The 16,481-nt window shown below is 38.4% G+C and overlaps 1 protein-coding gene and 1 pseudogene across 1 annotated transcript; both read right to left on the bottom strand.

Annotated features, from left to right (window-relative positions):
• Positions 1–11,327: 11,327 nt before the first annotated feature.
• On the bottom strand, positions 11,328–12,860 carry LOC120280532 (annotated as a pseudogene).
• A 1,538-nt stretch (positions 12,861–14,398) lies between these two features.
• LOC120281051 lies at positions 14,399–16,231 on the bottom strand. The gene is made up of 2 exons (XM_039287992.1): positions 15,842–16,231; positions 14,399–14,563 (listed from the first exon to the last, which is right to left on the bottom strand). The coding sequence occupies exons 1-2, from the start codon at positions 16,229–16,231 to the stop codon at positions 14,399–14,401; spliced, it is 555 nt and encodes a 184-aa protein (XP_039143926.1).
• Positions 16,232–16,481: the final 250 nt, after the last annotated feature.

The raw sequence follows: 16,481 nt of genomic DNA on the forward strand, positions 1-16,481 counted from the left end.
TTTTCAAAAACATTTCATATCAATCCTTTTTCATTACTCGTGAATTCAAAATCTTCTAGAAACTTTCACACTTAAATCCTTGTTCTTTCCACTTGGGGTTTTCAACAAAATTGCTCTGCATAAAAATCTTACTGCAATTATGATAATACCCTGAATATAATTTTCTATAGGTATCCAAAGATTCAGGGTGTTACAATAGTTCTAGCATCCTTCTCATTTTAGTAGCCCTAGGGGGATCCACATTCGTGACCATCTTCATCCCTTGATTTCTACCCCCGATTTACCTCAACTACAGACATCCATCTTATAGTTCTTTCTGTTTCTTTATAGTTAGAACACATCACTCGTACTTGTTGGCTAGACAACACGCGAAGAGGAAGTAAGGGTAGCTTCTCGGGCCCTGTGAATACGAGCCTCTCATGCTTGCACAAGAGGTATTACTTGACGACCCCATGCACTTGCGAATGTCACACCAAAGACACAAGTGGAGCTCACGCACATGGGGGTGTGTGCCAACTTCCAAGTTAAAATGTGAGTTGGAATGGCACAAAGACAGCCATATTCCTATGTCTCTACTCATGTGAAGACTTCATGAACCTTCCCAATAATGATTAGACAACGAGAAACCTCATAGCCTACCACATAGACGTGTGCCTATTCATGTGGCCTCAAGAGAAGAGTGTTGGAGCATTGTTCTTGAGGAGCACTATAGCAAAGTACTGTAAAAACACTACAGCAAAATAGTGTACCAATACTGTAGTAAAAATACTATTCACCTGATCGGGTCAGAATTCCACCTGGGTGGATGGAGGAATCTGCAGCCCACCCAGGCAGGTTAAGGCAAGTGACAGGCACGAGCTGGTTATTATAAATAGGCATTTTGCCCTATTCTTTGGGGACTTTTTCACAGCGCTTGAGAGGCAAAGCGGCTAGGGTTTGAAAAGGAGGTCTTTGGCAAATTTGGGGGGCGTTCTTTACCAACTTTGATAGATTTTTTCTTCGTTATAGTATTAAGGGAGCCATCGGTGACCTGGCTCCGGAGAGGAATCCTTCAAGACGTTGAGCGACCCATCAAGGCCATCATCACGAATTCAAGGGGGTTTTATTCCATGATTTTCATCGATTGACATTGCATTATTTGTTTTGTAACTTGCCCCATGGAGGGCTAAACGTTAGTAGGTATTTTGGCATGTGAACCCTAGGATTTTATTTTTGTATTGATTTACTTACTTTGTGCTTTCTTTTAAATCTGAGTTTATTTGAGTTTTAATCTTGCCTTCTTATTGCTTACTTGCCGTATTGATCTTGTGGTTGATTGGCTTGCATGAGTTGTTTGCCTTAGTGAAAGAGAGGTCTCCATTAGGGCTAGAGCCTCAAAATTAGAGAGGGTTAAGAGGGTGAGTCATTAGATAGTGAAGTGTCCCCTTTCCCTTCCGATTAGTGCATTCTATCTCTATTTTCCCTACGCTCTATGCAACCATATTTGGTATGAGGCATGAGCGTGAGAGATTTCTCCACGAGGACCTTGTAGGGGATTAGGGACCTTTCATCTAGAAGTAGGGTCAGGTATATCTTTAGGAATCGGGTATACTCTTAGGAATCCCTAGAGTCTAATACGGTCATATGAGATGTGAGGCGTTGAGATTGAGCAATTTCTCCACCGGGACCTCGTATGGGACTAGTATCAGTAATCTAGAGGCAGTGACCGATTGTCTTGGATTTCCTTGGCTTGATTAACTCAGTTTAGAATCACTTTGTGAGTCTTACGCCTAACATTAGATCCTACGGGTAACCTTGCCTGGGTACCTCATTTTTATTGATTGTGATCTCCCTCATCTTTACTCTTCCTTGCTTGTTTGTGTCATGCCCCGATCCGGGGGCTCAAGGGACCCGATAACTGTCGCGACGATCCCAAGGAGGGACATTTCGCCACTCAACCCTCGGGTTATCGCAAGACTAATCAACAACCTGGAAACAATAATATCTACACCGATACATAGCGGGAGGAGCAACTACATTAACCACAATAATAAATAGAATTAGATGGATTCAGCACAGGAAAGCAACAACAATAACAACAACAACAACAACAACAACAACAACACAACTGATACACCAAGGGTATAAGAGTTGCATACTACAAGCCAACAACAAAGTTTTCTACATACTAGTAGATTCCAAGTCTCAACAACATATGCATGAACACAATGAACATACATGAATCGAAAGAAAATGCAACAGAGAGATCAGTAGAAAATGCTCAACACATTGCCACACAGCCGAGCCTGCTATCTGCGAAAGGCTGGGAAGAGGAAAGAGGGGTGTGCAATTAACATTACTTAGTGAGGGGTGGTTAGCACAACTCCAATAGAAATATACCACAATAATGGCGTAAATCTCCAAATATGCTACTTTTACAAAAACTAGTTTAGCACATGAATACATATAATAACAAACTTTAATACAAAATAGCAAGAAAGGTAGAATAAGAAGATATTCTACCTCAATTAAGGTTTTAGAATATCAAAGTGTAAAAATACTGAATATAAAGTTCCAAATTATAGGAATAAGCCAATCATAAAGCAAAGCTTCCACAAAAAACACGTAAATCAAAATAGTTCCAATTATAAGTATAACAAAGTAAATAACATGAGTTTCACAATAAGTAAACATAATACTAGTGTCAAATCAAATTTATGAGAGACTACCCTCCTAAGAGCAACAGCTGGGCTTTGGCCGCTTACCACAAATTCAAGGTGACACTACAAAAGACGCTCACCCAGCATAAAGTGGTCTAGAAACCTCCCTAAACCTTTACCGCGGCCGCAGCTAGGTTTAGAACCATCAAAGTATTCATGCCCTTGATGTTGACCCATCAGTTCACCGCATGGTGACAGAGGCTACCCGATAAATATCCAATCAAGACTCTACACTACCACCTGAACTAACCCTCGTAGTAATCAGGCGGTCTACCACGCCATCTCAAAAGGCTGGCCGCGGAGACCGCCTACTGCAGTAGGGTATCACCATACAAAATTAACAATAAGCACAACTCCATATGGAGTACAATAGCCAGCACAATAGCCAACAACAACAATAACTCAGCCATTTCCATAAGGAAATGATAAAAGCACGAGCATAACTCAAGCTTTAAATCCAAATCAATTTACATAATCCAACATAAGAAACAATAAGGAAATTCTTTCCTTTGAACATAAATTGCATAAAAGAACCACCAAGAAGTAAACTCCTTCCAGGGTTAAAACTTCTCAAAAGCAACATAATAATCCACAAAAACTCATTAAGCAAGATAGATTATATAAGCATATAAATATTAGTAATTTTTAATAGGGTCATGCTTGATAATCCCACTCACAAGATTGATGATTTCTCTTCCTCGCAAGCTAATCCTCAGCTAAATCTTTGCCTCGATTTAACGTCTTACCTCCTTGCCAATCACAACAAACAACATCAAAGATTAGTACAAAAATCCAAGCAAAGAAAGCCTAGGTTTCTTCTACCAAACAACCCTAAATTGATCCTAGGGTTGGCTCAAAACTTGATCTAAAGGTCACCAATGAATTCCTAAGGGTTAGAGCTTCACTTTAATCCAAAGAAATCGAAGAAACAACAAAAGATTACTGGTGCTATAGTAAACTCGAGACTGCTACAGTAACCAAGAAATTGCTGCAGCAAAACCGGCCCTTAAGCAATGGTTTTCTCTTGATTTACAACACCTAACCAAGAAGTTTCTTTACAAACATTTACACAAATAAATAACAAAGACCTTTGCTTCGATTTGAGTCTAAAAATAACTCAAACCATGAGGTATTTCTAGGTTTTTGAAGATTTTCAAAAACAAAGAAATATGAAAGAAAACCTTGGATTGAAGTTTCTATCGAGCTTAAGAGGATGAAAGGAAGAGAGTGGAAGCTTTGATTCGCCAGAAAAGCTCGTCGGAGAATTTTTTTTTCTAAATTGAGAAGCTCGGTCGAATGAGAAGGGAATGAGAAGAAAGAAAGAAAGAAAGAAAGAAGAAAGGAAGGTTATAGAAAATTATGGATGGTATAGTACCGGTAACACACCCCTTGCGTGTACCCGCAAGTGCACGGGTTTGTCAAAGTAATAAATCCCAGGTGAGTGAAGTATCATATCCACAGGGAATAAGTAATAAAAACATCAAGATTGCTACTTAACTAAGTGGAGATGGAACAATGATTGTGTGGATAAAAATTGATGTAAACAAACTAAAGAAAGTAGCAAAGAGAGGCACAAATAAATGAGAGGAAAGGCAATCGATAAAAGTGGGGTACTCGGATATTGTTCCTCCTAGGATTATTGCTTGAAGTGCAAAACCAACTAATATGCTTCCTAACTAATGCTTAATGAGCCGTGGGCATCCCCAATCCTAAGGTCAACCATAACTAACTCTACACTATACCCCGGCGGAGAAATCAACTAGTCTTAACACCTCATACTATGCAAAGTTGCAAGAAGCTCTAGGGATTCCAAGTGATAAACCATATTCCTATATGTAGATCTAACCCTTTGGTCCAAGCGAAAGACCCTGATCACAATTAAGCCCCAGGTGTTAAAGTCACTTTAGCGCTTCACTCTGTTGCTCGCACAACTAAGCCCCAGAGGAGTTCATCCCTTCACCCTTCGCTCTATTGTGACCGCAAAAAACTCTTGCAATGTGGAGGTAGGATAAACCACACCGGAGAGGAAAGGGGATGCTCCGCTACCTCTCGACTCACCCCTCTCGACCCTCTCCAATCTTGCATTGTCTAACCCTCATGGTTTGTCACTCACTCACAAGGATTACCAATGTAGACTCTCAACCCTAGTGTCACTCTAAGGGAGAAATCACTCAACAAGCATTCAAGATTAGAACTCAATTAAAGACATCAATTAAGGAAAGCATAATACAAGGTTAATGAAACAAATACATCCTAGGGTTCACAAATCCAAGTACCCACTAGGGTTTAGCTCTCTATGGAGCAAGATACAATCAATGATAGAATCGAATGTAAAAACAAGAAATCCATAGTAAAACCCCCTCTGTATTTGTGTCGATGGTCTTGTGGAGTAGCCTTGTCTTCTCAAAAGGTTCCTTTGTCAAGCCTAGGAAACACCTCGCTGGATCGGTGCCGACAAAAGCTCCCCCAATAACTATCTTCCAAGAGAAACGCGGTGTCAAAGCCGTAGAACCACTCCAAAAGACTTGCCAAAGCCTTTCTAAACCCTAACCGCCGGCCTCTCAAAAGTTGGATAAAAGATGGGAAAAAAGATGAAGGAGGATCCCCAAATCGGTACAAGTCGCGGCTTTATAAAGGGCTGGAATTGGGCATCTACACAGGCGTGTGGAATTTCCACATGCCCGTATAGATTTCTGGACACCTGATTTTCTGCGGCTGTGAACAGTAATTGCTACATGAAATTGCTACATTGATTTGCTACAGTACTCTGCTAAAATACTCTCTAATCCACACTTTCATCGAGGCAACATAAACGGACACACGTCTATGCCGTAGATCGAGTCGCTTCTTCAATAAAAGGTCTTATTGGTGAAGATCTTGCTATCATTGTACAAGTCGGGATACGCAAATGTGACTGCCTTTGTGGCCCTCCAAACCATTATAATTGCTTGAGCGCATGGAGGTTGGCACACATTCACATATCTTCAATCACAACTTGTGTATTTACATTTGTTCATTCTAAGACTTCATTAACAAAGTGCAATCGTAATCCACTTTGGCTTCTTTCTTTCATATTTGGCTTCACAACCCTTCATGCACGGAAGTTCACAAATAACATGCATTAGCGCTAAAACCTGATAAAAGTAATGCTCATAGTAAGAAAAAAATAGTTCATATTACTAATACACAAGCACTAATCAACCGGGATGGCACAATAATTGGATGCTACAACTACATTCTGCTTCACGAACATGCCACTACAGTATATGTTGCTATAATACTAGCTACCTATAATTACAGTGAACTGGTTCTAACAGCTTGTAACATTTATATTATTGTGATTGAGTTCATTTCACCATATTCTTGATTTTGACTAGATAACTTAAAAGTAGTCATTACTGATACTTCCGTTCCCTTTGGATTCGACTACCCGACTCATTGGATACTTTATTACTTCGACACTCGTGCACTTGCGGTACACGCACATAAGAGGTGTGTCACCTCGCAAGGGGATTCTAAAGAGTATTACGAGTGCAGTCACGGCTCATAAGTCTTGATGAATATGGTTCAGAGGTTCCTTACGAGTGACTTACGCCCATAAGTGAGGCTATAAGGGTCACCCATAACACTTTATGGGTAAACTTTATACCCTTACGGACCGTAACCTCTATGGGGTACAACCCAAGTTTCTTACAGGCATCTTATGCCCATAAACTAGACCGTTTGAGCAAAACAGAGAACTTTACGGGATACAGTGTAAAGGCTCTTCCGGCTGTAACCTAGGTTGTAAATAAGATATGCCCTTACGAGGCAAGCCTTACGGCCATAAGCACCCCGTAAGTACCTAGGGTTTTAGCACCGCCAACGATCTTTGATCTTCATTTCAAATTATTTTCACCAGATTATTAGTCGTCGATGTTGTTTTCTCCTCCCATTCTCTACCCCTAGTCTTCTGCTTTTGTTTTAGAGTGATTTTGAAGGAGTTTGGTCTGCACCTGTTCAGTTAATCTTCACCTGAGAAATCGGGGTTTAGTATAATTTTGAAAACCTCTCGATTTAAATAGGATTGCATACTTAAACAACCTTTGTCCTGTACTTTTGATGAGTACATTTCATATCATATTTTACATACCTCCAATGTACTCTTTTGCTCGTCTTTTAGCACTTTTTGTTTATGAACGATGCTATTCTAGGTATGTTGCTTTTAGGGCTCATAACACATATTGAGTGAAATCAGGGACAAAATCGACCGAAGAAGATAATTTCTCTAAGTGTTCAATGGAAGCACGGGGGTGCTCTCTCCCCGTGATTATCTCTGGGTGAAAGTTTCTTGTGGTTTCAAGGGAAGCACGGTCTACATACTTCTTCCATGGGCATGCTCAAGCTGAGCATGTGAGGAGCATGACTGTGCTCTCCCCGTGATTATCTCTGGATGGCACTTAGCCCTTTTCACTCATAAGTTCCAAGAAGAGCACAACTTCAGCACGATCGTGCTTAGAACATGTCTAGCCAAAAAGTTCCTTTTTAACTCCCAAATTTAGGGCTTCTTGCTATGTTTTATTCACGAGTCTTCTTCTCCAGTGGAGGAACCTTCAAGAAAATGATGATCAGCCATCATCCAACAAGATAAGGGGATCAAGGTTGAGCTATAGACGCCGGAGAAGTGGAGTTTGCCCATTCTATGGATGATGTACAACTAAAGAGATCTTTGTAAAAGGGGGAAGTTATGATTTCTCTTTTGTAAAGGGGAAAGTTATGATTTCTCTCTTAGTTGCATTTATCTTTTACTCTCAGTTATATGAATTCATAAGGGGCTAACCCTTCCACAGTACCCCGGGATTGTGAACTATGTTGTTTCTTATACTTTGACTACTTGTTTTCTAATGCCTATGGAGTTCTAAAGTGTTCTTGTGTTTTTAATGTGTTGTATAACTTGGTGTGCTTGATTTGCGTAGTTGCTTGTGTAAAACTCGGCGTCTGTGAATTACCGTAGTTATGATTACCCTTGGTAGTTGTAAAACTTGCCGTGTATGAACCCCGCAGTTATATTAGCAAAACTTGGCATATTTGAGAGCCATAGATGCAACAGAGTTTTTGAGCACCCACAAGGATCTTAGAATGTATCTTGGTAGGCATTAGACTCAAGTCAATATCTCGAGCACATAGGAATCGTTACCGGGCATTACTCTCTTTTTATTGAAACTTAACCCTAATCTACCTGGTTCTTCCACCCTTTAGTTCTTTTCCCATTGTTTAGGAATTAATCTCTTTATCACCCTTTGGATTGACTAGACATTAGAGGATCAACTAGTACTATAAGTCCAATCTCTGTGGTTTCAACAACCCTACCCCTCATGGGGTACTACTATATTACTTGTAACGATCCTTGTACTTACGGAGAGTACATCAACTTTATAACCTTAGAGAGATGCTATACCCGGACATCATCTATTCCCTTGATTTCCTCCCGCTTTTTATATTTTTCTTGTCTTTGTTTTTTTGTTTACTCGTACAACATTTTGTCACTTAGGCTATTTTTCAGAATTAGGGTTATTACTAGTAATATTCATTTTCTTTCCTATGGACCGACACTCTGCTTTACGCACACTATTATTACCTGATCGGCACGCACACTTGCGTCCCTATCAATATATAACAACATATATAATACGAGTTTCAAAATCCATCAAACATAATACTCATTGTCAAATCAAATTTGTGAGGGACTGCCCTCCTAAGAGCGACATCTGGGATTCACCTCCTCATCACAGTCTAAAATAACAATACAAAAGATATATAAGAGATCACTTCTCAAAAACTAATCTGCATGAAAAACTTAAACTCTTTAAAATACCAAGTTCACACCGTAACCAAACAAGTAGTGGTCTAGAAATCTCTCTAAACTTCCGCCGTGGCCGCAGATAGGTTTAGAGCTGTCAATGTACTCATTCCCTTAATATTGACCCATCGGTTCACCGTATGGTGACTCTAGCTACCAATGACTATCTAATCAGGGTCCTACTCCCTCTCTTGAATTGGTCGAACAAAGATCAACCGATCTACCGCGCCCCCTCAACAGGCTGGCCATGGAGATAGCCTACTACAGTAGGATACCACCATCTAAACCATGCAATACAAGCATATCTCAACACAGAGTCCATAGCCAGGACAATAATCAATAATTAGAATAACTACCATTTCCACACATAGAAATGCTACAAGAATATGCATATTGAGAGTTTCATAAAACAATTCAACTCATAACTCATAACATTAGCATCATCCTGAATACCTTCTCTCGAACATCAATAATTTTCAAGTATTAAACATTAATAAAGAAGTGTACTCCAAGATGATCAAAGCATCGATGCAAAGTATTTACAACCAAGGAAAGCTCCAACTCAAACAATATTATAAATAGGTATCATTCTAATAGAGTTATGCATAACAAATCCCACTCACAACTTAGAGGATTAAATTTTCTTTGGACGCTAATCTTCCGCCAGCTCCTTGCCTCAAGCTGAGACTTCACCACACTGCCATAGCACAAATAAAAACATCAACAAGAATTAGACAAAATAAATCAAACAATGAAACCCTAAGTTTCTCTAACAAACAACCCTAAATTGATCATAGGGTTGGCTCAAAACTATATCTTCAGGTTACCAATGAATTCCTAAGAATCTGGGATTCACTCTAAACCAAAGAAGCCAAAGAAACAACTAAAGTTCACCGGTGCTACAGTACTGCTATAGTGACTAAGAATTGCTATAGTGAAATTAACCCTGATAAAATAGTTTTCTCTCAATTTTTACATCATCCAACAAAGAATTTCATTACAATCAACCACAAAAATAGATCACAAGACCAAGGGCTTCAATTTAAGCTTGTAATCATCCACAAATCATGCTTTATCCCTAGGTTTTCAAAGAATTCAAAAATGATGAAATATGAGTAAAATATGGAATAGAAACTTGGATCAAAGCTCCTACCATATTCAAAAGTGAGTGAGGAAAAGAATTGATGCTTTGATTCACCGGAAAAAGTCCCTGGAAAAGGTCACCGGAAATATTGAGAAGGTGGGTTTGGCCAAATGAGAAGAAATCAAGAAGAAAGCAAGGCAATTAAATCTCGAGGTTATCACAGTACCATGTGCTATAGTACCGAATAAAATTTACAGTGCTGGTTTAAAAAAACTAAACTAACGGGATGGTTATAAGTACAATACAGGATAGTTATAACACTTCCAATGGCAGTTGTCCTTTACAAAATAGAAACTATATAATTCAAGTTTATCTACCAAAATTTAATTTAACAGCTTCCAAAAAATAAGTTGGTTGCACATGCTAGCAATAGGACCAAACCTAAAGACTTCAAATAAACAACCAAAACAATAAGCATAAGAAGGACATTATGATTAGCTGAGAAAATGTTTGAATCTCTTTAAGTTCTTATACACCATAGAATAAATGTTACATCCAAACACATATAATGGCACCACACTTATCATGGCCTCTTCCACAACTAAGCTAATATCTGCAATGGAAATTTGAGATTCAAAATCTCCAGTCCAGCTCAAGAATCAACACAAACAAGAATATCATCAGCCAATCTCAACCTGATTCCCCACATTAAACATAGAAATTAAACATAAAAACTCATTCAAAAGAAGCATTTCGTGACCTATCAGGAAAAAAAAAACAGATTTAACATGAAGTGAAAAAAATTTACCTCATCCGTAAAAGTAGATGAGAAGTTATCCAACCCTAATAGGCTCCAAAAACAATACATGACAACAAATTTGAACAAATCCGTGGAGAAATCATCAATACAAAGGATCAAGAAAACACATCGATCGAGAATCAAATCAAATAATGCCCTAATAGATCGTAATTACCAGAGTGACGAGAGATTTCAGGTGATGCAAAACATGCTTCTTTATAGAAACACTGAATGTTCTCACACCCACAATGTGTAACCACCCAATTGAGCACTAGTGAGAGAGAAGTATAGGGCCAAAAACATGAACAAGCACAAGAAAGAAGAGGGAGGGAGAAAGAAGAAGGGGTCAAAAGCGAGAGAAAGACAAAGGATATATATTCATATCTTAAGTTTAGGTTTACAACGGTTATTTAATTGGTCTTTTTCACATAACCCCTCAAACATTAATTCTATTTAAAAAATATTTTACAAAAAAATATTTATAAATATAAATTTATTTAAAAATTTATTAAAAAATTATATAAAATATTAAATATATATTATTAATATCACATAATTAATTAAACTTAAAAATATTCATAAAACCATAAATAAGGGTATTTGTATGATCACAAGTTTTATAATGGTTGTATATATAAAAATGTTTTTATACATATAAATTTAATAGCACATGTAAAATTCTCTACTAATATTTGCACATGTACGTCGGTCAAGTTCAGCCAGCTAAATAAATAAACCTGTCTAGTGTTTTCTATAATTCTATTAACCATTAGAAAACAAAAAAACTATACGACAATAAACACACACACATATATATTCAAATATGATCACCAAATCAAAATTGCATGTCCTTATTTGCACTGAACCTTGTCACCAACATCATCAGCCATAGCACTCAAGCCAACATTTTCCTCTGCTTTATTAACTAATGAACAAACAATTTATTATCACATAATCATACAACATAACATTTATAAATAACTAATTAATATAATACACTTGCATGATCACATGACACTATTCTTCCATTTATCAACAAGATCACCCAGTGTTTTACAAGACTCACCTTCGTCGGCGACAGCCTTGACGGCGGCGGCCTGCAACTCCCTAGCTCTCCCTCTGACCTTCTTCCCTTCCTCACCCTCCATCAACTCCTTCACAACCCTAGAGATCTCCTCCCTTCCATAAACCCCATCTTCCCTAGGCCTTAACCTCAACGCCACCTTGGTGTCCTCACTACGCATCACAGCATTCATCTTCTGCTCGGCATACAACGGCCAGCTAATCATCGGCACAGCGTGGGACAAGCTTTCCAACGTCGAGTTCCAACCACAGTGTGACACGAACCCATCAGTTGCACTGTGAGCCAATACCTGCATTTGTGGCGCCCATGACGGCACAACCAAACCAACATTCTTCATTCTCTCCAAGAACCCTTCCGGCAAGTAACCAGACGGGTCTTGTTTACTCGTGGCCGAGAAGTACTTCTCACTGGCTTTATCCGACGGGCTTCTTATAACCCACAAGAACCTTTGCCCGCTCATCTCCAACCCGCACGCCAACTCTATCGTTTGCTCGCACGTCAACACGCCGCCGCTGCCGAACGAGACGTACAAAACCGACCCGCTTGGCTGCTTGTCCAACCATTTCAAACACTCTGAACCTTCAACGTTGGGCAACCCAGTTTGAACAAGAGGACCAACAAGGTGAACTGGTGGGAAGCCTGGTGGAGACTGGGAAAAGATCTTGGCGGCTTCTGGCTCGACGTCGGAGAAACTGTTGACGATGATGCCGGTGGTATTTCCGGCTGTGGTGGACCATCCATGAGTAGCACTCGTTCGAGCGGTCTTGTAGCGGTTGGAGGATTTCAGTGCCAGGGTTGGGCACACAGCCAGGGAGCTCGACTGGGGTTGGTAAGTCCTTGAACTCGCATGTCATCTTGGTGTCTTAGTCCGGCAAGTGAAGCAACATGGAAAGCAAGAAAAGATTTGAAGGGAAGAACATGTAAGGTGGGATTTGCAACTCTTTAGCGACGTCAAAGGTGTTGGCGCCGAAGAGGTCGGCGATGAAGGAAACGAGGTTGGTGGATTTTTGCAGGTCAAGGAGGATGGAACGAAGGGCAGGGAGAGAATGGAGGGAGACTAAGGAGACGAAGGTTTCTATGGCGGTGCCGGAAGGGAGGTCGGAGAGAGGGACAGGAGGGAGTTGGATGGAGGTGATGGTGGAAGGGAGGGCGTCGAGAAAGGATTGTTGGGCGTTAGAAGCGGACTCGGCGAAGGTGATGAAGGTGACGGAGAAGCCGTGGTGGGAGACGAGGAGCTTGGCGAGCTCGGCGATGGGGATGAGATGGCCCATGCCGGGAGTTGGGAGGATGGCTATATGAGGTGAACGGGAAGCGGACTCCATTGAAGTGGAAGTGAAGAGAGTGTGGTTAGAGAGAGAGAGAGAGAGAGAGAGAGAGATGACGGAGATGAGAATGAGAATGAGAATGGGTTGGGTGGATGGAAGTGTTATATATATTGAGTGGTAGGAGTTGTGGGGTTAGGGACAAGGACGTCACTGCTCACGTTGGGATGGAGGAGGGGTGTGGTGATGTAACTATGTAAGGGCGGCGTAGTTACATAAGCCTTACGCCGCCCTTACATAGTTTAGGGTATAGTTGAGGGTTTGGTTTGGTTTGGTTTGGTTTGGGGTTAGGATTAGGGTTAGGGTTAAAGTGGGATGATATGAATTTAGGAGGGTGGAGTAGAGTTTGGGGTTCCAGAAGAGGTGGTGATGAGTTATGGTTTAGGTGCTTGTTTTTGGAGGGGTTGAAGAGTCGCACATTCCGAACTTTGACAGCCAGTGGTGTGCTGAGCTTGGCATTTTAGAATTTTTTTTTTTTTTTCTTATGTATTTATTTAATTATTTATTGCTATTAGTTGCATCACCTGATTAGAGCTTCTTTTTTCTGAAATATTATATATTTTAAGTTATTAATTAGATCATAAAGAAATATGTGGCTAAGTACAAGTTAAATGAAAAAACAATAAGAGGAATATGAAGTATTTTTTTAGATTTTTCTAGGTCTAACAAAGAGAAAAAATGAGTATAATTTGTAACACATTAGCGGCTGATACAGTAACACGTGGGTGGCTGCTACAGTTAAAAAATTAAAATTAAAATTAAATTTATCATTAGTAGAATATCTTCTTTATCGATGACATCATTGACAAAAAAAATAAACCATTCATTCTTAAAATCATGACCCTTATAATCTCCTCAAATACAATTTGGAAGGCAATATAATAGTATATATTCTCACTCATTAAAAAATTGTGACTAATAAATCGTAGATTATTAAAATATTTTTATACTGTGTTATAATTTTGGTTCATATTTTGGTTTTACTTTTCTGACGGTAGGCAATGATATATAGGGTACAATGAGTTAATTTTGATTTGCAAGAACAAATCAAACTATGTTATATCATATACTTGGTATGTTTTAATTTTTTACTAGAACTGAAATGATAATATTTTCATAATAAACATTATCTTATTCTAAACGTAATCATGATACTAATCTCATGATTATTTATTCCATAAAAAAAAAAAAGGTTTCTGTTGAGAAAAGTCATTATTGTTAACATCATATCAAAACAACCAACAATGTGATTATGTTATTGACTCCAACACTAACATATATTTATTCTTTGTACAAAAGTATTAATTTTAAATTACATGGCAGGAGACAATGTTGACAAGAAGCATCATTATCAGGCCTTTTTTTATATAGAATATTGTATATATTTTTTTAATTATCTAAATAAGTAAAATTTAAAAAAGTTACACAATTGAGCAAAACGGGAACTATAAAATTATAGTTCCCGTTTTGCTTAATTAAACTTAAAAACAGTAACATATTTACCATTTTCCATGTTTTACATGAAAAACGGTAAACATTATACTTTTTTTTATTTTTTATTTTTAAAAATCTCACAAATAAACCACAATAAGAAAATAAGGGGGCACATCGGTATGGTTGGGGGCGGGGACGGATTCAATGTATTTGAGATGAGGTTCATCGGACCCAAGGGGCGAAATAATGCAGCGATAATCTTGAAACTGTTGATCAGCGCACGAATGCCAGTCACTAGCCTTCTACGTGTTGATCAGAGATTATCAGGATTTGGCATAAATTGGAGTAAACTTTATTACTTGATAAAGAACTATTACAAGACTAACCTCCTCTTAGCCCATAGGCTTTGAATAAATAGAACCAAAGAAAGATGCGAAAGAAAACTCAAAAAGGAGAAGATTCAAAAATTTGCCGAAAACGGCAAGTTTTCAAATTTCAGCAAGAAAATAAAGGACTTAACAACTAAAAATTAATGCCAAAAATGGCATACAAAACCTAGATTTCTAGTCTAAAATATAATCAAATCAAATACTACCATAAACGGCAAAATTGTTGTTTTCGAGGGAAAGACGATGGAATTTGGTCAAATTCTGGTATGCCTCACATCGTGAGTTGTGCTCGTTGACCTATTTTCCATCAAATGAGACCCATAAAAAAACTAAACTCCACTGCCCTAACAATTACCAAAATACCCTTGCTAGTTTAAATCCCATTTCTTCGTGAAAGCACAAGCCAGCTCCTCAATACGTAATGCATCATCCCCCTAGGTTGGATAGAATTTGTCCTCGAATTGTCATTGTCTAAAGAATTATCATAGTATGGTACCAAGTGCTTGACGTTGAATACATCTGCCATCCAGATTTCGCTTTAGAGCTTTAGTCGGTAGGCATTAGGGCCGGCTCAATGGTAAGGCAAATGAAGTAATTGCTTTAAGCCCCTAATTTTTTTAAGGCCTCATCTTTAATTTAGATTTTTTTTTTAACAACAATTTTAACAACTCAAAATTTTGAAAGACTCCAAGTAATTATTGTAATTTAAAAATATTTAAATTTAATATTTAATTAATGCTTTATGATCCTAGCTAATTTTTAAAATTTTAAATAATATCATAAAATATTAACTATTTTACTTTTAATGCTAAATCAATCTCATATCTTCTGTAACTAATTATATAAAATTTTATTTTGATCCTTTATGTAACTAATTTTTTAAAATTTTATTCTAATCTTCGGGATATTTTTCATGCATTATTTCTCCAAAATTAATATAATATTCATTTATTTTAATTATAAATAAGAGCTTTTCTAGTTTTTATATTGTTGCAATTTTTTTTTTTTGTTATATTTTCATTTTGTTAAGTTTTGTTTATAAATTTTAAATATATCCCTTCTTAGTGGCATGTAACAAAATAAATAAACATCTCAAATATATATTTATTGACATTAAATTTTATTTAAATTTAATTTTATTAAAAAAATATAAGATTTTATTCTAAAATTTTGCTTTAGGCCTCTAGTTACCTTGAGCTGCCACTGGTAGGCATTCGGGTTGAGCTTCTCAATGATCTCGACTGACCCAATCTTTTTAGCTTTAAGCTTATTATAATCCCCAACTGAAAAACGCTGCTCCTTGGGCATCACGGTCCACACAAAATCACCCACTTCGAACTCAATATGGCGCCGGTGCTGGTCAGCATGCTGCTTATAACACGCATTTGCGGTGGTCAAGTTGTCAAACATGATCTTATGAATGCCCTGAAATGGGCTAAACCCGGTACTATGGTTTGGAGCATGGTTGTGAGCAAACTCTGCCTGACTCAATTTCATGTCCCAGCCTTTAGGATGATCTCCAACCAGGAAACGCAACAAGGTCCCCAGAGAGCAGTTGACGACTTCAGCTTGCCCATTCATTTGGGGGTAATAAGCGCTGCTAAGGTCGAGTCGGGTATTCACCATCTTCCATGAGCTTCGCCAAAAGTAACTAAGAAACCGTGTATCTCAGTCGGAGATAATGGAGGATGGCAGGCCTTAGAGATGGTAGACATCCAGGAAAAATAGTTAGGCTACATTGACAACATCTGTCGTCTTCTTGCAAGGGATGAATGCACCATCTTGGAAAAGCAGTCCACTACAACAAAGATGGAGTCACTACCATGCTGAG

This window comes from Dioscorea cayenensis, chromosome 17 (assembly GCF_009730915.1).
Source record: "Dioscorea cayenensis subsp. rotundata cultivar TDr96_F1 chromosome 17, TDr96_F1_v2_PseudoChromosome.rev07_lg8_w22 25.fasta, whole genome shotgun sequence".
Lineage (NCBI taxonomy): Eukaryota > Viridiplantae > Streptophyta > Magnoliopsida > Dioscoreales > Dioscoreaceae > Dioscorea > Dioscorea cayenensis.